At 34.6% G+C, this 25,045-nt stretch overlaps 1 protein-coding gene across 1 annotated transcript in view; it reads left to right on the forward strand.

Annotated features, from left to right (window-relative positions):
* The window catches only part of ARID4A (AT-rich interaction domain 4A), a gene marked incomplete at its 5' end in the record, with an annotated part of 54,514 nt that overhangs the window by 8,453 nt on the left and 21,016 nt on the right, over window positions 1–25,045 (forward strand). Inside the window, 10 exons of the mRNA XM_079699177.1 lie at window positions 3,954–4,033; window positions 4,123–4,217; window positions 5,465–5,597; window positions 8,798–8,877; window positions 10,503–10,579; window positions 10,972–11,138; window positions 20,586–20,658; window positions 21,698–21,792; window positions 21,946–22,043; window positions 22,597–22,828. Coding sequence (XP_079555303.1) covers window positions 3,954–4,033; window positions 4,123–4,217; window positions 5,465–5,597; window positions 8,798–8,877; window positions 10,503–10,579; window positions 10,972–11,138; window positions 20,586–20,658; window positions 21,698–21,792; window positions 21,946–22,043; window positions 22,597–22,828 — 1,130 coding nt within the window. The remainder of the gene's footprint in view (window positions 1–3,953; window positions 4,034–4,122; window positions 4,218–5,464; window positions 5,598–8,797; window positions 8,878–10,502; window positions 10,580–10,971; window positions 11,139–20,585; window positions 20,659–21,697; window positions 21,793–21,945; window positions 22,044–22,596; window positions 22,829–25,045) is intronic.

Consider the following 25,045-nt stretch of genomic DNA (forward strand, 5'->3'; position numbering starts at 1 on the left):
ACGGGCCCAGCCGCTCCGCGGCATATGGGATCCTCCCAGACCGGGGCACGAACCCGTATCCCCTGCATCGGCAGGCGGACTCCCAACCACCGCGCCACCAGGGAGGCCCCTATATTTTTAATTTTAAAGCTTTTATTGTATCACATGAAATGTTTTGTTAATTGTTACCGGTATAAACAGATATAACAATAATACTTATTTTCATCAAGTCAGAATTCTTTTTTTTTTGTCTATTTTTTGTTTATTAACAAGATAAAGTTTGAGGGTTTTAAAAAAATTAATTTTTATTATTGAAATATAGTTGATTTACGGTGTATTAATTTCTGCTGTATAGCAAAGTGATTCAGTTACACATATGTATACATTCTTTTTCATATTCTTTTCTGTTATGGCTTATCACAGGATATTGAATATAGTTCCCTGTTCTATACAGCAGGACCTTGTTGTTTATCAAGTCAGAATTCTTAACTCTCTTCCCAGTATTCATGTTATGCCTCTTGTTTCTTACCTGTTTGTTAATTCATTTTGATCCCCCCTTAACTAAATTGTAGCTCATAGATGAACCTTCTAATTCTCAATTTCTTTATCTATAAAAGGAAGATAGTGATTCCGACCCTGTAGAGGCTGCTGTGAGGATCAGGGCATAGTAGAAGCTTAATAAGTAATAGCCAATTGTATCTTTGGATAGATAAAGTTAATTTACTGTTGTTATTATCTTATTATTCTCCAGCATCTAACAGTGCTATGATAACAGGTAAATCTTTTGTATTTAGTAGTTAGATTAGATCCCTGTTACTTTTGTTTCTTTGAATTCTAACAGTTTAGGGTCAGGCTTTGTATATTTGTTTCCATTAGCATGATTTTATCTAGTATGATTAATGTTATAGAGAGAGTCTTAGCTTTGTCATTGTCCTCAAATTAGGTTTTAGAATTTATATGTAATATACTAACAGAGATACAACTTTTGTAGTATCTGGTCTCTTGCACTCAGTGAGTGATCTATTCAAGTGCCATTTTTGGCAAGTATAAGACATTTCATATCTTATAATTACTAAATCCTTATACTCTGACTTTTTTTCTCTTGTCATGCTGTAGTATACACCTTGAACCAAAAATAAGCTTAATATACACACACCAGTTAATTATTTAACTCTTATCAAAATGCCAGAGTCAGTGTTCAATGCCTTCAAATTATGTGTTCTTTAAGATGATATTTCTAACATGGAAGTTATAGAGGAAACTTATTTTTTTTTGGCTGCACCTCATGGCATGTGAGATCTTAGTTCCCCGACCTGGGATTGAACCTGGGCCCTTGGCAGTGAGAGTGCAGAGTCCTAACCACTGAACTGCCAGGGAATTCCCTAGACGAAACTTTTTTAAAATTTTATTTATTTATTTATTTATTTATTTATTTTTGGCTGTGTTGGGTCTTCCTTGCAGTGTGCGGGCTTCTCATTGCGGTGGCTTCTCTTGTTGCAGAGCATGGGCTCTAGGCACGCGGGTTTCAGTAGTTGTGGCTTGTGAGCTCTAGAACACAGGCTCAGTAGTTGTGGTGCACGGGCTTAGTTGCTACGTGGCATGCGGGATCGTCCCGGCCCAGGGCTCGATTTGGTGTCCCCTGCATTGGCAGGCGGATTCTTAACCACTGCGCCACCAGGGAAGCCCTAGATGGAACTTCTTAATGATTTTGATAATCAGGGATGTCATGATTAAATAGGTCCACTATGTTGTTACATTTTCTGTTTGTCTTTCAGAAAATCTTGAGAAGTTATATGGCTCAACAAGCTTGTATAAAGTACTCAAATACATACCTTTGTATAGTTTTATGAATTAAAAAATTCTTTAAAAATTTTTTTAAGAGAAACAGAGAAAATTCTGTTTCTCTTTGTTCATTTGAAGTTGGAAGGGGTTCGGTTCCTGTGAAAAAATGTAAAAGGGTTATTTGTACCACAGTTGACTTTGGTCCTTACCTTATTTCTAACCATGGTAAAATTGTGTTGAAGTGAGATTAATTTTTTCCTTCAAAAATCTGGTATATTTCAAGGTGAATATTTTAAAAAAACAAGAACTCAGAATGTTAAATTGTTGAAATTTCTCATCAGAGCATTTTGATTTGGGGCTGCCATTGATTAATAATAAAATATTGTGGAAAAGATTTTGTTTCATAAATTTGATATTAGTCATTTGTCTTATATTCTCATTTTCTTTCCTCACACCTCCACCACTTAAATGTGGTGTATATAGTGTATATGTGTGTGTCCAGTGTCACCATCTTTGGTCTTGTAGGCATTAAGGAAAATTGGAACTTTTAAGTTTTATTCTTTAGCATACTTGATGGACATTAATAATAACATGAAAAATTATTTTAAGTTTGGTATGATAATTTCATGATTTTGAATTTTTCGAAGAGCAGTGGTTTATTTATCAGACTCGATGACACCATATAAATCATAATTGTGATACAAATGTTTAAACCGGTGTTAATCAAGTGTAGATTAGTGATGTAATTGTTGGAGGATGTTGTGTTTTATCCTGTCATTGTGTCTGCAGGTGGTCATTAATTTCTGCATCATTGACAGTGTATAACACAGATGATTTTGCGGAATTATTATGGTTCTTTAAATATGTGCATCAGGAGCTTTTAATATTCTCTGCATTGTCTCCTGCATGTAAGAGAATCTAAACTAGGTGTCTTTAGTCTAAGAGAAGGAACTGAGTGAGGTGGATAAATATTGAAGAAGTTGAGTACTCTTACATAGTTAAGTTTCTACCATGAAAAAAGTTTATGATTCAAAGGCAAAGTTTTTGCTAATAAAGCAGCCCTTTAAAAAAAATTCAGGATTGTAATTATATAGGTAACAAGGTAAAGATTTTAAGATATTAAATCAAGATAATATAGAATTTTCCTTTCTTAACATTAATCTATTCTGTTTAATTGAAAAACATTAAAAAATTGAAAAACATGTAGAATTATAAAAATTAGGATTAAATCTTAAAATAATAATCCCTTTTGTTTTTGTATGCTTTCCTGTATATATGCTTTTTCCATAATATATATAAACATTTGTTTATGTGTATATGTATTTTAAGTATCAGAGGTAAGGATTCTGTCTTCTTGTATTTTATTTTTTCATAAAGCTGGGTGTCAGGTATCTTCTGAGAAAATTTTCTTTGAATATTAGATGGTAAAATCAGTACCTTTCTGGAAAATTAAACCTATAAAATTATCAAAATAATATATATAGCTAGATATATGAAGAGCATTGGTGGTAAATTGTTAAATTCCTTGCCCCTATTTTCTTGAAATATTTACACAGTTTCCAAGTAGTGTGATTTCTTTTAAATGTAGTAGAAATAAAAACTTGAGAAAGCTTCTGTGCAATTACGACTTATTTTTTAGAATTAAAAAAAATTTTCTTATTTCTGGTGTTTGAACTTTTATTTCTAAACTTCTTGCATCCTCCTCTAGCAAAAGAAACAAGTTGAATCTTATGACTTTAGAATTTGGCAGCCAGTACTTCTGTTGTATTAGGTTATCATGCAAATAAGTAGAAGTAGAGTGAACCAACAGCATTACGAGCAGTCAGACAGTTTCTGGACATTGGAGATACTCCATTGATAACTGTTGCGAAAAAACCCATGATACTTCTTTTTTTTAAACCAGGTTTTTGCTCGTTCTTCTAAGATTAAAGGTAATGTAATATCTGTGCTTTGACTAGGTTGCTAATGGTTTAAGAAGGCCGTTCTATAGTGATAGAGATTGAAAAAGTGAATGGAGACACTTAAGCAGTTTGGGGCAGCCATTAACCTGTGTTTGTTTGGTATCTCTAGAATGAAAAATATGTGTATATTTTAAAAGGTTTTGAAGCGTAACTAATAAATAATGGTTCTTAAGCCCCAGGTAAATAGCAATAAGTGTGTATAAATTCTCTGATATCTTCTGCCTATTGCAGTGTTTGATGATGGTGATGAGAGAACATTGAGACGTACCTCACTATGCTTAAAAGGAGAGAGACATTTTGCTGAGAGTGAGGTAGGGTAACATGGATGGACTTTTTAAATTGAACAACAGCTACTAATGTAGAAGCAAAAAGTGATTTAATTTGTCTGTTTCTTATCGAGACGCTTGACCAGCTTCCATTAACAAATCCAGAGCATTTTGGAACTCCAGTAATTGCAAAGAAGACGAACAGAGGAAGGAGGTCCTCTCTGCCGGTGTGAGTGTTTTCATGTACAGTAACATTACAATTATCACAACATTAAATAAGTGGTTTTTCTACGGTGGTGAAATTTGTTTGGGTGACCTTTCCACAGCATCTTGTATCCTTGTTTTAGACATTTTACCCTGAGTAGACTTTGTTCTTAATTCTTGGACAAAGTAATAGGAATAATGATCTCAACCCCTTTTTAAAAAAGGCTATTTTTGTTTTGAGTTACTTTGCCAAATTCCTTAATTGATAGGATTATTTTGCTATGTTATGTGCGTATATGTGTTTTTTTAGCCTTTTTATTTCAAAAACATTTCAAGTTTAAAAATTGTAAGAATAATACAATAAACTTTCATATACTCATCATCCAGATTCACTAAATTATTAAAACTTTTTGACACATTTGCTTTATCATTTCCTGTCTTTATGTACATATATTATAATTATTTTTTATTTAATAATAATTTTAATTGGCTGAACCATTTAAGAGGAAGTTGCAAGCATCATGACTTCTTACCCCTAAATAGTTTATGTAAGAACAAGGACATTCTCTTATATAATCAAAGTATGGTTATCAAATTCAGAATAGATAACATTGATAGAATGCTATTATCTGATAATATATAGTACATATTTCAGATTTTGTCAGTTGTCCCAATAATAGCCTTTATACCATCGCCTGATTCCAGGATTCAATCCAAGATCATGCATTGCATTTAGTTTATGTGATTCTTAAGTATCCTTTAATCTAGAAAAGTTCCTCAGCCTTTTTTTGTCTTTTCATGACAGTGACATTTTTGAAGAGTACAGGCCAATTGTTTTGTAGATTTTTCCTCATTGTGGCCTTGTCTGATTGGTTAGTTATCCAGATAGGTTATCTAAATAAACCTCCTGATGTGTTTGGTGAGATCTTTTCCTAACCTGTTGGAGAATTAGAGTTATATTATCTGGAACCTGGCATACATAAAAAGTGGAAGGGCAATCTCTTAAACTGTATTTGGCACAGTAAATACTTCCTGGTGATATAACTTTTCTGTCCCAGCCAGTGGTTGGCATGAGAGTCTAAGTCCAGGTCCTCACTGATCTAGTGAAGTGGACTCAGAGTTACCATGGACAGCGCAGGACTACTTCTTTGGGGCTAGGGAAGTATCCATTTCTTCAATTCCAACTTGAATGAAGAGAGTACTACCCTGGGGTAATGACTGTATCAAAAATGGTTGATGTTAAGATCATGATAAAGTTATTCTAACTTTTAGTAATGAAGATGAAAAAGAAGAAGAAAGTAGTGAAGAGGAAGATGAAGATAAGCGACGTCTCAATGATGAATTATTAGGAAAAGTTGTAAGTGTGGTATCTACATCTGAGAAGAGTGAATGGTATCCTGCTTTGGTAAGTATGGTTTCTTTGCAGAGTTAATTAACCATTTAAAGTATTTGTTTAACATGGATTTTAAGAAAGCATTTAAAATATTTTGAGAGTGTTACACAAATTTAGTTTGGACTTCATTGCAAAATTGAGCAATCCTACTCAGGTCCCACATACTTCACTGTCTTCTTTTGTTATTTCCTTTCTTTAATTCTCTGTAACCAAGTATTTATTGAGATCTGTCAGTTTTTCCTTCAAAATGTGTCCAGTGGTCTGTTTTTACTCTGTTCCCATCACCTTTTTTCACCTGATATATAGTACCTACCACCAGCTTCTCTTGATGCCTGAATGCTTTCTTTACTAAATTCAGACTTATTTTCTAGAAGTAACTTTTATAGAGAAATTTTAAAACATTGATTTAATTATGATAGTCCCATTCTCAAAAAAAAAATACCGGCACTGACTCTGCCTAATGAATCAATTCTGCATTTTTAGATGGATATCTGTGGTCATCCCTAGCTCTTAGTTTGTTTCTCATTTTCAGTGTAAGCTGCCTATTTAGGCTCTTTCTTAACTGCTCCCTGTGTAAGACACTTCACTCCTCCAGTCCTTTACCCCTTAAATCAATTAGTATTTACTAAGGATTTGCAGTGACTTCAGCTTTGCTCTAAGCTCCTTAAAAAAAAAAGAAAGAGGTATGAGACATAACACATTGCCCTCAAGGAGTTTACTATACACATCTCAAAGACTGTGTAGTAGTTAAATATTATATAGTAATTTTAAAAACTTTTGGTGCAGACACTGGAATAGGACAAAGAGTTTTAGGGAAAGGAAGGATATACCTAGGCTTTAGAAATGGCAAATCTTGGGTGGGTTGGTAGAGAAAACTGACTTTTGCTTACTTGGGAAAGGAATGAGAAGGTATGGGCCAGAGAATTACTTCACAAGAGGAATCAATAGTACTTGGTAATACCTGTCTCCCCTTTCTCTTCTTCCTACTCCTCTCCTCTTAAATATGTCTTAAGGCTCAGCTCAGGTCCTGCCTTTCCTGCAGATTCTCCCCTAACCACTTTAACATAAGTATGCCCCTTCTTCTCTGAGTTTTGATATCAGTTAAATCTCTAATAATAATTTTGGCACAAAATACCTCCCAAATTAGGTTAGACTCCTTTAAAGAACTGAGGCCTTTTTTTTTTTTTTTTAGATTTCTACGTTCATGTAAATACATTACTCAATTCCTATGTAGTAGATTTACTTCACATAGGAAAAGTCTGAAAATCCTTCGAACCTTTCAGTTGTATAGGCCAACAAATAAATGAGTTTGGATTCAGAATACTCAGGTCATAATTTGTCAAGAGATTAAAAAAAAAAGCCTTTATTTACTCAACAGGTTTATCATTTCCCAGGTGATAAAATAAAAGATGAATAAGAGTCAGTGTAAGAGTCAATCTTACATTTGATGATTTTAGTGTACCGCAGAGAATAATCCAAGTAACTGTAATATAAAATAGTATACATTCAATATTAGGACTTCTTGTCCTGAGACCTTGCATTTATTTGAAAGAAATCCAAAAAGAAAAAGCCTTCATGAAGCTTTTGAGCTGAGCCTTGAAGGATTTAAAGTTAGTTAGCAGAGCTTCACTAGAGAACTTTCTTAGAAGAAACAGAATAAGTAATAGGAAAGAAGGGGGTTTGTTCATGAAACTATTTGCTCTGGGAATCCATTTTGGCTAAATATTAGATGTGAATAGGGGCATAATAGGAAAGAAGACTGGGAAATAATTTGGATCGAGGGCAGAAGGGTCTTTAAAATTTCATCTAAAGAACCTGGACATAGTTCTGCATAGAATTTTGCAGAAGAGTGACATTATTTGAGCTGCATATTTAGGAATGTTAATGACACAGTGGTATGGTGGATGGATTGTTGTTGAAAGGAGTGGAGGTGATAGCAATCAATTTGGAGGCCATTAGAGTGGTTCACAGGTGAGGTAATTAAGCCTTGGGTTCTGTCTACTCATCCTCTAAGACTTACCTTAAGCCTTTGCTGCCACACATTTTCCCTTCCCAGGTCTGGTTAAATCTTCCTCCTAGGTGTTTTTATTGATATTTTATCTTATGCCTAGTTGGTATCACTGTACTTAGCCTTCGTTATGTTTTTTTTGTATATCTTTTTGTATTTACCCTTCCATTTCAGTGTTAGCTCCTGAGGGCAGACACAACTATATTATTAGTCTAGTAATCACCAGCACCTAACAAACAGACAAACAAAAAAAACATTTAATACCATCTGATGTTAAAACAGCTGATACAACTGCCAAGAATTTTTGATTGTCTGGACATAACGCTGTTTAATGTGACAGTCATGAGCCATGTGTGGCTATTTAAGTTTAAATTGTAACTTAATTAATATTAAATAGAGTTAAAAATTCAGTCTCTCAGTTGAACTGGCCACATTTCAGGTGCTCAGCCCCATGTGATTCATTGCTGCTATATTGGTCAGTGCCGACAGAGAACATTTCCATCATTGCATAAAGTTCTGTGGTTGGTGCTAGATTACCACAGAGGGGCTAATGTTGAGCAGGTACAGTTCAACAATTTATTAGTAGCCTTTAATGTTTTTTAAATATTAAATTCTGTAAAGAATATACAGAGATTGGTTAGTTACAAATGTTAGGACATTGTTATTTTTAAAAGTTAAGAAATTTAAAAGTTCTTCACTCAGATTTTCTCTGATTTGTTTAAATACTAAAAATTATACATGCCTTGTTAAGAATGGGAACTTAGGTGCTTATTTTAATCAAATAGCCAGATTTCAAAATTGATACTGATTTAAGTGCATTTAAAAAAATCATAATATGGCATGTCTTCATCATAGATCATACATTTTGTTTTTTGGACAGTAAATGAGTTATTATTTGGCTTAGAATAAATCCTAATATTTTTAAAGTGGTCACATTATGGTTTATATTTCATTAATTATTCATTTTATTATCTAATGACTGTGTATATTAAATATCTAGAAAGCCAATATACTAAAGAAAAATTATAAGGCAATCTTTTGTAAGTAATTTATTATGGTTTGGAAGCTGTTGACAATGAACCTATTTCTTGTCAAATATAATCATTTCAAGAAGTTAGGGGATCCAGAATTGTTATTTTAAAAAATATATTCTTTCTTTGAGTAGGGAAAGTAGTAATCAATTTGCTTTTATTTTATATTTCAGGTAGTATCTCCCAGTTGTAATGATGATATCACAGTGAAAAAAGACCAATGTTTAATTCGGTCATTTATCGATTCTAAATTGTGAGTAATGAATCACTTAATAGTGTTACATTGGGAGAAAAAAATGGAAATCAAGACTTTATGTTTTAAAGTTTAATCATTTCATGAACTGAGAAGTTGTTACCTAATATGTTTTGACTTTTTTGTAATGTAGGTTATTTTTAAAAAAAATTTTTTAATAAATTTATTTTATTTTTGGCGGCATTGGGTCTTAAGTAGCTGTGCGCGGGCTTTCTCCAGTTGCGGCGAGTGGGGGCTACTCATCGTTGTGGTGCGCGGGCTTCTCATTGCGGTGGCTTCTCTTGTTGCGGAGCACGGGCTCTAGGCACACAGGCTTCAGTAGTTGCAGCACGTGGGCTCAGTAGCTGTGGCTCGCGGGCTCTAGAGTGCAGGCTCAGTTGCTGTGGCGCATGGGCTTAGTTGCTCCGTGGCATGTGGGATCTTCCCCGACCAGGGCTCAAACCCATGTCCCCTGCATTGGCAGGCAGATTCTTAACCACTGTGCCACCAGGGAAGTCCCTAAAATTTTTATATAAAAACTAAACAACAATATGTGAGAATAATATTCAAAAAGTTTTAAAATAAAACAGTATTGATTTTCTCTTTAATTGTAAGAATTCTTTTTTTAATTTATTTAATTTATTTATTTATTTTTGGCTGCGTTGGGTTTTCATTGCTGTGTGCGGGCTTTCTCTGATTGTGGTGATCAGGGGCTACTCTTCTTTGCGGTGCTTGGGCTTCTTATTGCGGTTGCTTCTCTTGTTGTGGATCAAGGGCTCTAGGCGTGCAGGCTTCAGCAGTTGTGGCTTACGGGCTCTAGAGACCAGGCTCAGTAGTTGTGGCGCATGGGCTTAATTTCTCCACGGCATGTGGGATCTTCCCGGACCAGGGCTTGAACCTGTGTCCCCTGCATTGGCAGGCAGATTCTTAACCACTGAGCCACGAAGGAAGCCCTAATTGTAAAAATTCTTTATTTTTATTATGCGTACTATTTCATATTATAAAACATGAAATTTACTTTTAATAGAATTTATATTACTAGAATAATTATTTTGACTTTTTTTCTGATTAAAAGTCAGATTTTGAACTCCAATAAAAATTAATTTTAAAAAAGGTCAGAGTTTTAGAAACCTTCCTTCACTTCAACTTTGCTTTGTTTCCAAAAAATGTAAAATTATGTATTTATTGAGTTGTGATTCTCTGTGAAAAATTTGATACCATAATATATCTTACAATGATAAAAATATTTTAATGTTACCATCTATTAAATTTTTCATACTGAACTGAATAGTAAATTTGAGAAATATGAAAGATCAAAATAGACACTATAAGGAAAACACCATGCTGGTATAAACTACCCCATATTGTAGGTAAGAGGGTTGCATAAATTGAAATATTACAAATGTGAGGCTCTCAAATTAGTGTGCTTTGAGTATGTGAATCTTTAGAATTAAGATATTAGCTTTGCCTATATTACCTCTTGCCCTTTATTGAGGATTAGGATATACATGGTCTTCTTAAAACAATTTATAGGTAAAATAATTTTGATTTTGAGATTTATATTTTCTGTGTGTTAACATGACTCTTTAAGTGATAATTCTTATTTAATAATGGTTTCCCTCCTATTTATTCTTCTCTATAATTAGTTATTCTATAGCAAGAAAGGATATCAAGGAAGTAGACATTCTCAGTCTACCTGAATCTGAGCTCTCTGCTAAACCAGGTAAAATAAGGATGAATCAACCTATTATTTCATGATGTGACTCTAAATGGCAAATTTAGTGGCAAAAGCAAGACTGAATATTTTCTGGTGCCATTTTAACTGTTTAGAGTTGATATCCACTCTTCTTTAATGCCTTTTTTTAATATCTAGATAAAGTATTTGACCTTAATTCTTTGTGTGTTTTATCACTAACATTTCTGGCAGTATTCCCTAGAGAAAAGTAAACATTAATATAATATTATAACTTATATGTTCAAATTTACTGTATCATTTTAGAAATGACAGCTGAATTTGAATCCAGATCTTCTGACTCTGAATGTCATGGCTTTGTATTATTCTGTGGTGCTAATTCTAATTCCGTAACAACTGCTGAAGTACATTTTTACTTTTAGGGCTGCAGAAAGCAAGCATCTTCTTAAAAACTAGAGTTGTTCCTGATAATTGGAAAATGGATATAAATGAAATCCTTGAGTCATCCAGTAGTGATGATGAAGTTGGCCCAGCTGAAGAAAATGATGAAGAGAAGGAAAAGGAGGCCAAAAAGGAAGAAGAAGAGATGGTATGTGAAATTTCACGTTTGTAACATATGAAAACATTTTAATACTCTAAAAATAATACCTTCATATATTTTCCCTGTGTTTAGATTCTTTATATTATTTGTTGCTGTCTTTTTCTAGCTCAGCTTTATTTGGGGAGGGGGGAGCTTTCTGGCTTTTAGTTTAGTGGGCAAATCAGAACTAATTTTTAGTGGGTAAGAGATTACAAAGAAGAACTTTTCAGGTTAACTGAGCAGCAAGTGCAAACTTTTTTTCTTTTTATAACATCTTTTCCAAATTACCAAGGAGGAAGGAAATGTAACTTTTAGGTATATTACATGTGTTAACTCATTTAAATTATTGCCAGATGGAGTAACTGTTATTATTCTACTTTAAAGAGAAAAGTGAGGGTCAGAAAGATTAAATAACTTTCCAAAGATGACACAGCTCAAATGTGGAGAGCAGGGATTTGAACACAGGTCTGGTCTGTCTTAACTTTGAAATTTCACCTCTTTCAGACATTTCACGGTATCTCAAGGATAATGAGGATTAAAAAAAATCCTATCTAAATGGAAGAATATTTCATTTGGCAGTTGGATAAATCATAGAAAAGATTTAGATTGTATTTTATAGGTGCTAATGGTTTTCTTTGTAATATCACTGTGTTGTTAAGAATGTATATGTAATTGTAGGAAATCATTCATGAAGTACCGCATAATTGCTTACATGAATATTGCTGTCTATTTTTTCAGCAGTGTTTTGTGAAGTGGGATAAACTGTCCAGTATAGTTTTGGTTGTTATGAGGTAAAGGGGCTTCGGGGCAGACAAAGAGAATGAGTTTACTGAAAAAGACCTATTTGAGCATGAAAAATATTTGCTTGGAAAATGTGGAGTGTTTGTTTCTGTTTTACATACACAAATAAGAATTTTTGAAACAAAATGAGTGTACTTGTATGTGATATAGGGCACAGGGTATTTCTTCCCTTTTACTTCCCCTGCAGTATTTGGCTTTTTGCACTCTGAAATCAGAATGGCGGTTCATACTTACAGGCTGCCTACAGAGTTGCCATAGTAACGTGCTGTTGGTTTTAAGTGAGCATGCTCGGAAAGACAGGAAGGTTTTGCAGAGGCTTGGCGGGTTGCCAATGGAGGTTTGCCAGATGCTTTGAAATGGGCTGTCTTTCTTTTCTTTTCATGTAATGTCTGATTTTTATGTGGAAGAGAATGTAAGTAGTGCTGTATAACCCTGCGGATGCTATGCCCTAAGAGGGAAAGCAAATATTGCAAGTCAGACTGAAAAATGTTCAGATACTGTACTGATTAAGTAGAAGGGGAATCTAACCATTTTACATGTGAAAGAAAATGCAGCATATAGGTAAGATTTTTTTTATATATTACCATTTTGATTGCCAAAAATTAGGTTAAATAAGAATTTTAGGTATTGATGATTTGGCTGATATGGTAGGACTCGTAACCAAGCGTAATTGTTTCATGTAAAAGACAGTAGGAGTCTATTTTTAGAATATCAGAGGATGAAGGCTATTTTTCTGAAACATAAGATAGATTTTGAAATGAAAATGATAATGACAGTTTGGAAAAATTGGGAATTTAAAGTCTAAATATTAAATGTGATTTTTGTATTTTATCTGTATTTATTTATAGATTATATGTTTTCAGGGTAAATAGGCCACATTTTCAGGGTGTGAACTGTTGCAGTCTGGTTTTGCTTTTTTTTTTTTTTTTTAAATTAACATTGAAGTTAGGATCTTATATTACCAAATACTGAAATACATAGTCTCTTTATTTTTGCTAATACTTTTAATTTGTATCCCTTTCAAAATGTATTTTCCCTGATCCCCACCCCCCAAAAAAACCTGAAATTTTAAACAAAGAGGGTTAAAAAGGCTGTGTAGTAAGGGTAGAGAGTATGGCTGTAAAATAGTAAGTAGTAAATAGTGGTCTTATTATAGCTATTAATTTTGTAAAAGTCATAATGTTCTATTTAAGCTGTGAGTAAATGTTAGTGAAAAAGAATGAAGAGCAGAGGCAAGCTCTGTTACCTATTGTTTGCAGGTAGTAAGTAAAGAAATTTAAAAAGGAAAGGACCTTTGTAAGGATAGTATCTTCTTAAAATGTGTTACTTAAATTATGAACTGTTAAAATTAAGTGAACCAAGATGCTTTTCATCTACTAAAGAAAAAAAAAGCACAATCGCAAAATGTAGTCACTGATCATATGATTATTTAAAACTATTTTTCAGATATTCATTTGCATGCATACACTTTATTGAATTACCTAATAGAAACTAATTTCCTCTTTTTCTCTGGCTGTACAAGTAGATTTTCTTGAGTGAGATTTGGTTGCTTTAGAAAAAAAAAAAAAATCAGCTGCATTTCTTGCTCTTGGATTTAAGATTTAGATGCTGAATCATTCTAACCTGTCTTGGACAGTAATTTTTAAAAATTTGATATATTGTAAAACTGAAAAGCAGTTTAATCTATATTTAGCAAAGGAAAAAAATGGATATGGTATAAAATGAATTAAAATTTGATAAGCCAGGGCCTACCTGGCTTAGTCATTACAGGCCTTTACTATATAAGTGAGGCTAAGCTGTTGTATTTATATTACAGATCATATTCTTCCCAAAATGTAATTATGCTATGCTTTCCATGAGGATTTGATGTTGCTTGACAATGATCAAAAAGATCTTTTATAATATTCTGTAAACCACTGTAACAATACTTTAGCCAGCCATTTGGTGTTTGTAAATTTTATGCAGTAGAATCATACAAGTGTTAGATACTTCTGCGGTACTAATGGGCAGTGCACATTGTTTTTATATTTGATACTTTGAGTACCCTAACATAGCCTTAATAAGGAGATTTGAGATTTACTGTGGAGAAGCATCTTTTATACTTAATATTATTTTGAATTCCTAAGCATTGGTAGTTCGGGATTTGAGTACAAGAAATATATTTCATACTATTACTGGGTAGGAAGAGACTTGAGAGTCTGACAGGAAGTAGGTCCTACCTATATTGATGACTCTACATTTTAAGTCATTGATAATTATATTGAAAAACGTTCTGGAGAATATTTTTGTGGGTATTACTTAAATGTCTTTTGTTAGGACATTTTTATATTAGAAAAGATATTACTGAATTTCCTTTTGAGCTTTGAAATTGATTGAAAAGTTTATGTAAACATAAACAATGATGTCAGGTATTCATTTACTCCTGACTTATATTCACTTTGGATGAATGTAGGAGAGTTGTCTAAGGGTAAGATAAATAGGTGAATGTTTAGAAGACTGAATATCAGGTGGGAATTTGACTAATCTTAGTTCTTTTATCCTTTTGGTTTGCTATAGGCAGGCTTATATGTTGGGCCCTTGCAAAAATCTCCTCTAATTTCATATTTAGTAATGAAAATTAGAATTTAGTGAATTTTTATAAGAAATGCTCTTTTTTTTTTTTTTTTTTTTTTTTTTTTTTTTTTTTTTTGCTGTACGCGGGACTCTCACTGTTGTGGGCTCTCCCATTGTGGAGCACAGGCTCCAGACGCGCAGGCTCAGCGGCCATGGCTCACGGGCCCAGCCGCTCCACGGCACGTGGGATCCTCCTGGATTCCACCTAATCAGATTAATGAGGATTGCACATTTGTACACACAAATACACCTACATTTTAATGTACTTATAGAAAAAGGTATTTTATAGTTGTGGTAGTAAGACTGATTTTAAAACCTTAGATTTGATAGCATGTGAACCACAGCTTGATGACTGAAAGTAAGATGTATGTACCTTTTAAAATGGGGGGGGATTACTAATTTGTTATAGGCAGGTTGTTTGTAAACTGTTTTGTGAAATTATAAAACTGTGTCTTACCACATAACGAATATATTAGGCATGACATGTGGTTTCTGAAATTTTCTGTTTAAGTGTACACAACAGAGAAGAATGGTACCACTCTAAATTTTATGATTAACAAATTTCACTGGGCCTTCAATACTATTGGTCAGTTCTGAGTTTCTATAATCTAATCATTATCTTCTCCATTAAACCAGCAGCCCTACCCCAACTCCACTCACTTTGGAAAGAAACTAGGAGCTTCAAATTGGGAGCCAGCTCTAAACCCCACCTGCCTGCTCTCCTTCCCTTAATGTACAATTGATAGTATGTTGTCCTCTTCTGTAAGATGAGTCCCTCTTTTTAGGCTCTGGATCTCTTTCCCTTCTTTCTTGTCTTAGACTGTGAAGTATCTCTTTTCTTTCCAGCATCTTTAATCTATTCCTTTTTGTTGTAACCTTCTTATCAGCTTTTAAAAACATGCTTACATCTCTTCCAACCTTCTGGCAACCTGTCCAGATTCCTTCCACCAACCCCTCCACCTTATGGCCAGATTGCTCAGAGGTATATACACCGTTCTATTTCCTGACACTACCACCCTGCCCCCCGTTCACTCTTAATTCACTGTAGTGCATCTTGTACTTCCACCACGCCTAAAACAACTGAGGTCACCAGTGACCTCCAACAAATTTTTGTGCTAAGTCCAACAAATTTTTGTCATGATTTCATTTGTCTCCTTAGTAGGTATTCAGCATCTTTGACATGCCTACCTTCTTAAATCACCTGACATACATGACATTACTTTTTTTCTGGTTTACTTCCTAACTAAATGATGTAATGTCTCCAAATCTATGTGTGCATCAAAGATGTCTCTTATGTCTCTTCTTAACTCCAGACATTTATATTAAAATTCCAGTGAGGATTTCTTCATAGTAAGTCCTCAAACTCTGTATGTGCAAGACTGCACTCATCTTTTCCCCCAAACCTGTCCGTTCCCTGTTTGTTCGTAATTCACTTGAATAGAAGCACCATCCACCCAATTACTCAAGCTAGATAAATGGAAGTCACCTTAATCCTCTCACTCTTGCCTCCCTATCCAATGAGACATCAGATCCTGTCTCTTCTACTTACTTTATAGCTCTCAAATTTGCCCGCTTCCCTCAGTTTCTACTCTCTGTCACCTTAGTTCAAGCCACTCTTCTCTTTCACCTAGCTAGACTGGTGCAGTAGCAACTTCTTTCCATGTCCGTGCTTTCCCTGCTCCAGTCTGTTCCTCTGTACTGCATCGAAGTAGGTTTTTTAAAACTAGAAATATAAAAATGAGATTCCTCTTGGAATAAATTAATTTTAGGGCACAAAAATAAAAATAAAAATAAATACCAGTCATTGACGATAAAACTGTGACTAAAATCAGCATGTCTTTAACTTCATGGAACTTTTTGAGCACTTATAACATGTTGAAACTTTAAGGACTACAAACATGAATAACCTAAACTAAAAAAAAATCTCAGCATTAACACCTCTCTCTCACTCTCCCATGCTCTCTTTTCTCTCTGCTTCAGGGGGAGGGGTCATCTTTCCATCATCAGGTGGCAAGACTAATTCAGGCATTGATCCTCTCTTTGTGGACTGTGACAGTAGCTTCCCTTTCCCTTCCAATCCATCAAACTCAGAGAACTTTTAAAAATACAAATCTGACCTAATTCCTCTCTAGCTCTCTCAAACCTCACATCTACCCAGAGTGTCCAGTTCTGATTCTCTAACATATCATTACGAAGTCCTTTCCTAATCATAGCCTGCCTTTGCAAGCCTCATGTTTATGCTGTTTGCTCTTGTTCCCCGCCTGTATGCTCTTCACATTCTGAGGCTTTCCCTACTATTACCACCATCACCGCAGCCCCAACAGAACCATTCATCCCATCACCTTGCTCCTGTATTCTTTTATGTATTTTACAACACCTACCACATTTTGTCGAATTGGATGGTTTTACATTTCTACACCTCCTGCCAGACTTGAGGGCCAAAAGTGTCTTCTGATTTGAATTGCAATACTTTTGCAAAAGTCTGTGATTCATGGTAACTATCAAAAATGTTTGAGCTGTATTTGAAGACATAGTGTCCAAAGTCAGAAAATACATAATCTAGTAGTAGATAGATATACAACTACTATAATACTAGGAAGTTATACTCCTGCTAACTAAAATTATAAGTTTCTTAAAATTATGATCATATTCATGCCTCTTCTATATTCTTAGCCCCCTTCCCTGCCCTGGCATTTTACGGGGTGCATAGTTACTCTTCACATCCTTGACTAAACGAAGAGAAGAAGGCTCATCAGCAGTCTAGTGGGCTCTACCTCCCATTATTATAGCCCCCTCCCACTTCAAAACCCTTGAGGGATGAAAAACCCTCTTGGCTCCCGACCAGGAGAGAGACCCTGCAGGTATTGTGATAGCAAGCACAGCCCCCATACAAAAGTCATAAAGGCAGAGTCTTCTAGTTGGAGGCATTTTCTACTATGTGCAATTTTACTCTAAGGTGACTAACAAGACAGCTGTTTTTTTTAAAAAAAATGATTGTGAAGAATTACTTATTGTAAGAGATTAAGCAATTTTGAGTTTTGCAAAGACCATCAGGTAAATTTAAACTTTGTTTATAGCGTCATCTTTTTTTTAATTTTTTTTTTTTTTTTTTTTTTTGTGGTACGCGGGCTTCTCACTGTTGTGGCCTCTCCCGTTGCGGAGCACAGGCTCCGGACGTGCAGGCTCAGCAGCCATGGCTCACGGGCCCAGCCGCTCCGCGGCATGTGGGATCTTCCCAGACCCGGGCACGAACCCGTGTCCCCTGCATCGGCAGGCGGACTCTCAACCACTTGTGCCACCAGGGAAGCCCATCTTTTTTTTTAATTGAAATAAATTTCCTTTCAAGCAGGCAGTTGTTTTTAAGTAGAACTCTTTATTCATTTATATCTTGTTTTTACACCTGATAACTGCATTCTGAACTTAAAATTTTATGGCCATAGTTTCTCATGGTACTTAAAACACTCTTGACATCCACTAACTTTTAATTCCAATGAATTTAAACTACCAATTTTTATCTATAAAACTATATTCATAATCATTAAGAATTTATCAAATGTTTGGCAAAACCTTAATAAATACCTAATTTGCAATTGATGGGTTCATTTTGTTTACTTGCTTTTGGAAGAAACTTTGATTTCAAACCAGTGCTTTTTAAAAACAATTGCTTTTATATATACTGGGTACAACAGTCTTCTTTGAATTCTGTAAGATCATAAATACTAAAAATGAGGTGTTAGTCTGAGGAGAGACTGTTGTGATTACAAGGGACAGGCAAAGCATAGAGCCAGTCTGGTATAAGTTGTTTTTGTTTTTTTCCCCATACCAGAAGTCCTTAAAATTAATATCTGAAATGATTCTTAGGCTACCAGATTACTCTTTTCTTGAGTTAACTCATTGGCAGTTGTTTTCACAACCTAGTAAAAGCAAAATGTTTTAATTCAGTTGGGGAAAAAATTGCCATGTCTTGATCTGAGTATTTAGTAAAGACCTCTATTAACTCTGTAGTGATTATTAAGTCTGTATGTATATTGCTAACTATTAAGTCTGTATATTGCTAATTTTTGAGGCTTACTAGAACTTCGACTTAAGTTTCTTAATATTTTGTTAAACTGAAAGTACTCCGATGCTATAAGTCACTTTTTTTTTGTTTTTTGCCGTACGCGGGCCTCTCACTGTTGTGTCCTCTCCCATTGCGGAGCACAGGCTCCGGACGCACAGGCTCAGCGGCCATGGCTCACGGGCCCAGCTGCTCCGTGGCACGTGGGATCTTCCCGGGCAGGGGCACAAACCCGTGTCCCCTGCATCGGCAGGCAGACTCTCAACCACTGCACCACCAGGGAAGTCCTATAAGTCATTCTTAATGAATGTACTGAAAGAAAAAAAAAGACTGTACTGAGGGAATGACTTTTCCGTTGATTGCCTCATGCTTTTTTTATTATGTATTTTAATCAACCTTGATTGCCTCATGTTTCTTTTTTAATATATTTTAATTAACTACATGTTTATTGATTTTGGCTATATTATTAGCTGTTAAAAACTTAAAAAAAATTTTTTTGCTATCTGGATTTGTGAGCACTCAATATTTATTGCTTGACAGTTGCCTTTGCTTTGAATATGGCTTTGAAAGACAAAAGTCTGAATTCTTGTTTTGGAACATGGAAAAATAGTAGTACTCTGGGGCTTCCCTGGTGGCGCAGTGGTTAAGAATCCGCCTGCCGATGCAGGGGACACGGGTCCGAGCCCTGGTCCGGGAAGATCCCACATGCCGAGGAGCAACTAAGCCTGTGTGCCACAACTACTTAGCCTGCGCTCTAGAGCCCACGAGCCACAACTACTGAGCCCACGCGCCACAACTGTTGAAGTCTGCGCACCTAGAGCCCGTGCTCTGCAACAAGAGAGGCCACCGCAATGAGAAGCCCGCGCACCACAACAAAGAGCAGCCCCATGCTCGCTGCAACTAGAGAAAGCCCGCGGGCAGCAACGAAGACCCAATGCAGCCAAAAATAAATAAATAAATAAATCTATTTAAAAAAAGATAGTAGCGCTCTGAAATTAAATTATGATAATTTATATGAAAGAAATATATCAGTGTTTTCTTTGTTTCTCCATAGTATTGTTAAACTTCAAGAATTTTCCCAAATATTAATTTATAAGTAGTCTATCAGAAAAGGAAATATTTTGTTAAAACTCAAAATCCATTTGTTTGCATAAGAAGAAATCATTAGGTTTATATAATTAGTAAAATGTAACACACAAATAGGTATTTGTAGGAATAGTTGTTTCTGTATCAATGTTTCCGTTAGTTTTTTTTTTCCATAGAACTAAATTGTAGTTACGTATCTAGTAGTTTCCTTCCCTAAGAAATAATTTTCATTGTTATATTTTAAGGGGTTGCAAAGTCAACTACAGAGGCCCTTCAAGAAAGGCAAATGAGAAAAGCAGACTACTGTGATACAAGAGGGGCTGGTGGAGTCTGGGACAAAATAAAATTTATATGGCTCATGTACATGCATTTAAATTTCTTTAAAACATTGTGCTATCCAAACAAAAAACCTTTGCCATGCGACTTCGCAGCCTCTGGTTTATATTCATTCAACAGTAACAAAATTTTAATATTGGTATGTGGATTATTTTAAAATAATAAATACATTTGTAATTATTATGCTTATCTATCATTATATTCCTATGGGCCACATGGTATTTTGAGGATTTTTAAAAAAACACCAGATGAGGTGAAAACACTCACCCCATTCCTAAACCTTTTCCTCATGGCTAATCTTAGTCCCCACAGTGATAATTAACAGGAAGGTTCAAGTGATAAATGGGGTGAAGAGTAGAGATTGTATATCTTGACAGTCACATCAAGCCAGCTCTATCAAAATATGAATTAAAATATGGCATTGTAGGATTTTGAGAAAAATTCATATTTTCTGGCTTCATTAAAATTTTATCCCCTTACCTTGGGTTCCCAAAACAAAAAACAAAGAAGACAGTGTATCTCCTATTCATTGTTCTGTATATTTATATAGTTTATCTTTTCAGCCTGAGGAAGAACCTGATCCTGAAGAGAGGGACAGCTTCCTTCAACAGCTTTATAAGTTTATGGAAGACAGAGGTATTTTCATGCTTATTATTTAAAAGCAGGCATTTCTGGGAATTCTCTGGCAGTCCAGTGGTTAGGACTCAGCATTTTCACTGCCAAGGGCCCAGGTTCAGTTCCTGATCTGGGAACTAGTGTGGCATGGCCAAAAAAAAAAAAAGTAGACATTTCTTTTACTGTTTTATATTCTAGGTTTATGTATTATTTTTGTTCAAATCATGGTACAGGGATTTGGATTTCAAGCCTAAGAATCACTTATAGCTGATAATAATAAGTATTGGGAATAAAGACAACTACTAATATCTAGTTTGAGTACAAATGTAGAGGAAAAGTAGTTTTGGTATAGTTAAGTTTTATCTTCTTGAGACTTATGAAACCAGAAAATGTTATAATAATATTAGAGTAATAGAAAGTGAGCAATCGTAATGTAAATCTACATACCCATTATTTACTAATGGCGTTTTTGTGGCAAGTAAACTAGTCTGATCCTTGGTCTCAACAAATTAAACATAATAGCCCCTATCTAAACAGAGTAGGATTTCTAATAAAGTTAGAAGAAATAGAAGCTTTATAAATCATCATACTTATTGGCATTATGTCAGTCCTGGAAATTCTCAGATAAATTGGTTCTAGTGGCCTTCAGCAATGATCCTTCAGATGACTGCCACCCGTCTTAACGTTTGTGTTGAAGCATTCAAAATGGAACCATGGCCTAAAATGTGCCCTTTCCATTGTATGTTTTCTTGCCCAGGCTTCTTGAACCAGCAACATCATTGGCTACACCTTGCAGGCCCAAGGTTTGATTTAGTTTTATCCAATTCAGTGGCAGTTAAAGAGGTTATTTTATTAGTTGTGGCAGTAAAACTAAAGACCACCACAATACTGTGTAAAGAATATAGAGAATATTTTGTGTTGTCTTATATAATTTGAGGTTCTTTAAATATATGCCTCTGATTAGTGATATTTGGGAAATTAGAAATTGATAAGCTTTGTTTTCAACTTAGTTTTTTCCGTTGGAATTAACATTGTATTTCTGTTCTCTGATATTTAAAAGGTACTCCAATCAACAAACCACCTGTTTTGGGCTATAAAGATCTCAATCTCTTCAAACTCTTCAGACTGGTTTATCATCAAGGTGGATGTGACAAGGTAAGTAAGACTGTAATGCAAAGTTAAATTGTCTAATGTTGCACTATAATATGTACTTTAGGTAATAAACACATTTTCTTAATGAACATACAGTATTAGTGTAAAGATTATTTCCCTTTGCAAACATTAACAAATAAAAACTTAATTTTCCAGATTGATAGTGGTGCTGTATGGAAGCAAATTTATATGGACCTTGGCATTCCTATTTTGAATTCAGCTGCTTCCTACAATGTAAAAACTGCTTATAGAAAGTAAGTAGTATAGTTTATTCATCAAAGAACACATATTTACAAGGAGTATTTTCCACTTAATTTGTTAACAATTAAATAAGAAAACATCAATCAAAGAACATTAAAGTCAGAGAAAGTGTATAAAAAGGTTTTGGTTAATAAATACTGTGATTGAAAGTTATTTCAGTGTACCAAGTGTGCTTTACTCCATTTTTCATGTTCTGATTTTCTTTTCAAAATCACAGATACAGGCAGTGTTTATAGTCTGAAGTTATGATACATGTTATAGAGTTGTACCTTTTGTGGTGAACAACCTTCATATCAAAACTATGATAGCTGTGTTCAGTTATCACAAGCTCAGATTTTTCAGGAAATAAATTTAATTTTCTGATCAATATTTTTGTCTGTTTTCCTATATAAAACATATAAAACACCAAGAAATCAGTAACAGAAAAAATACTTTGTAAAAAAAAGGCTTGAGTTTTACCTTTCAAAAAATATGTGTGTGTTTAATATAGTATTCAAGTTAAATGTAAAGACTAAGATTTCTTAAAATGAAATATTGTTTGTTTAGGTATCTCTATGGTTTTGAGGAGTACTGCCGTTCTGCAAATATTCAGTTCAGAACTATTCACCACCATGAACCAAAAGTAAAAGAGGAAAAAAAAGACTTAGAAGAATCCATGGAAGAGGCTCCAAAAGTAGATCAAGAAATGCCTTTAGTAGAAGTGAAGAGTGAACCTGAGGAAAATATTGATTCAAACAGTGAAAGTGAAAGAGAAGAAACAGAATTAAAATCTCCAAGGGTAAGTAGTTAAGACTAGTTTTATCTAGTTTATTTTTAGCATTATTTTAATCTTTTTATTAGGGGCATTTTCTGATATACACAAAAAGATTCCTATGAACCTAGTTTATTTTCCAGTATTTGGTTGTGCTTCAGCCAGGCTAGCCTAGCTCCCTTTCTCTAAATATACCACATATTATTTCTTCTACCTGAAAAACCATTCCTCCTCTTGTTCTCTGTTTATGTTTGTTCAAGTCATTCTCATCTGGGGTCAATCTGAAATACTCACTTCCGTCAAGTCTTTTGCTAAAGTGTCACCTCACTGAAGCCTATCCTGGTCACCTTACCTAAAATTGTAACCTATCTCCTCTCTTTGGCACTGGCAATCCCTCTAATGTTGCTGTTCCTATCTGTAATTTACTTACTTGTTCAGTTTACTATTTATTGTTTCTTTTACCCCACTCTGGACTAGTATCACACTCCACAAGGGCAAGGATTAGTGTTTATTCCATTAATTGAGAGATCCCAGGCATCTAGAATAGTGCCTGGCACATAGTAAGGACTTATTAAATAGTTGTTGAGTGAATGAATCTCCTCTTTATAATACCTGTGCCCTCAGCCAGGTGGGATCTTTTCTTTCTCTTGACTTCACAACACACTGTACAGCTCTTGTGGCAGTTTTTCATGCTCTGCCTTGTTTTCTAGTCATGTGCACACTGGTTTTATGTTCTAACTCTACTCTTCCTCTCCATTAGTATATAACTCAAATCAGGAATTGTCCCTCACTATTTTGATCTTCGTCTGATGATGTCTACACAGTAGGATTTATCAAATTTTAGAAGTAGAAAGAAAATTTAATCACACTGTCAAAGAAGTTCACTTATTGTAATGCATCTTATTTTTCAGTGAAATTGTATTTAAAAGAAAAGGTGAAATCATCTTCTATTTTATTTGCTCAGAAACCATTTTTTAAAACTGTCCATTTTATCATCTAGTAAATGAAATCTTCTAGTGAATTTCATGAAACATCCAAAGTGGTTTGTTTCTTTTCTTTCTTTAATTTTTAAAAATTTTGGTAAATACACATAACATAAAATTTATCATCTTCACCGTTTTTACATGTGCAGTTCAGTGGCATTAACTACATTCACATTGTTGTACAACCATCACCACCATCCATCCCCAGAACTTTTTTCATCTTGCAAAACTGAAACTGTACCTGTTAAACAGTAACTCCTCATTCCTCTCTTCCCCAGCCTCTGGCAACCACCCTTCTACTTTCTATGAATTTGACTGCTCTAGGTACTTCATATAAGTGGAATTATGTAGTGTTTGTCCTTTTGTGACTGGTTTATTTCACTCTGCGTAAGGTCTTCAAGGTTCATCCATGTATGCATTAGAATTTCCTTCCTTTTTAAGACTGAATAATATCCATTGTATGTATTGTGGACATACTTCCTTGTCATTACATAAAGACCCTCCTCATCTTTATGTAAAACATCTGCAGAGTACTGCATAGAATGGATGTATCATAAATTTACCTTCCTCAAGATTTTGTCCAATTTTTTATGATTACAAAAAGTGATGCAATAAATATGCTTGTAAAAATGTCCTCCCCATTTATCTAAATATAGAGGTTTGTAAAAATGTCCTCCTCATTTATCTGAATACAGAGGCCAGACTTCTAAAAATGGGATTTCTGGGATAAAGGTATAAGTTATACACACCTAAATTTTGATGGATAACAGATGCTTTCATTCATTTACCTACAAATATTTAAAGAGCACCTGCCATGTGCCAGGCACTGTCTAGATCTGAGGTTACAGAAGTGAATAAGACAGAGACCCTGCCCTCATGGAACTTACAATTAAGTTCTTTTTTTTTTTCCCCCTACCTTTTGATGTTTAAATAGCACATAGTCAGCAACTAGGTAACACATTTGTTATACTGAGATATTGTTAAGTATTCTAGTGCTCCCAAAGTTCTTGGCTCTTTTTTTATCCTCACTTTATTCCAAGTAGAGGGGAATTCTGCCAGTGTATAGAGGTTGACTGGAAGGAGAATTTAGGAGATAATGAAATAGCTCAACAGTTTCATGGTCATTTGAGCGTGCAACAAGAGACTGGATAAAAGCTGCTGGGCGTATAACAAGTTACTGCTGGCCTAGTGAGCTCTCCAGATACTCGTTCAAAGAAATGAGCTCACTTTTTGGCCATTGATACAGTTCAGTCCTTTTAAA

Source organism: Hyperoodon ampullatus (genome assembly GCF_949752795.1).
Source record: "Hyperoodon ampullatus genome assembly, chromosome: 3".
Lineage (NCBI taxonomy): Eukaryota > Metazoa > Chordata > Mammalia > Artiodactyla > Ziphiidae > Hyperoodon > Hyperoodon ampullatus.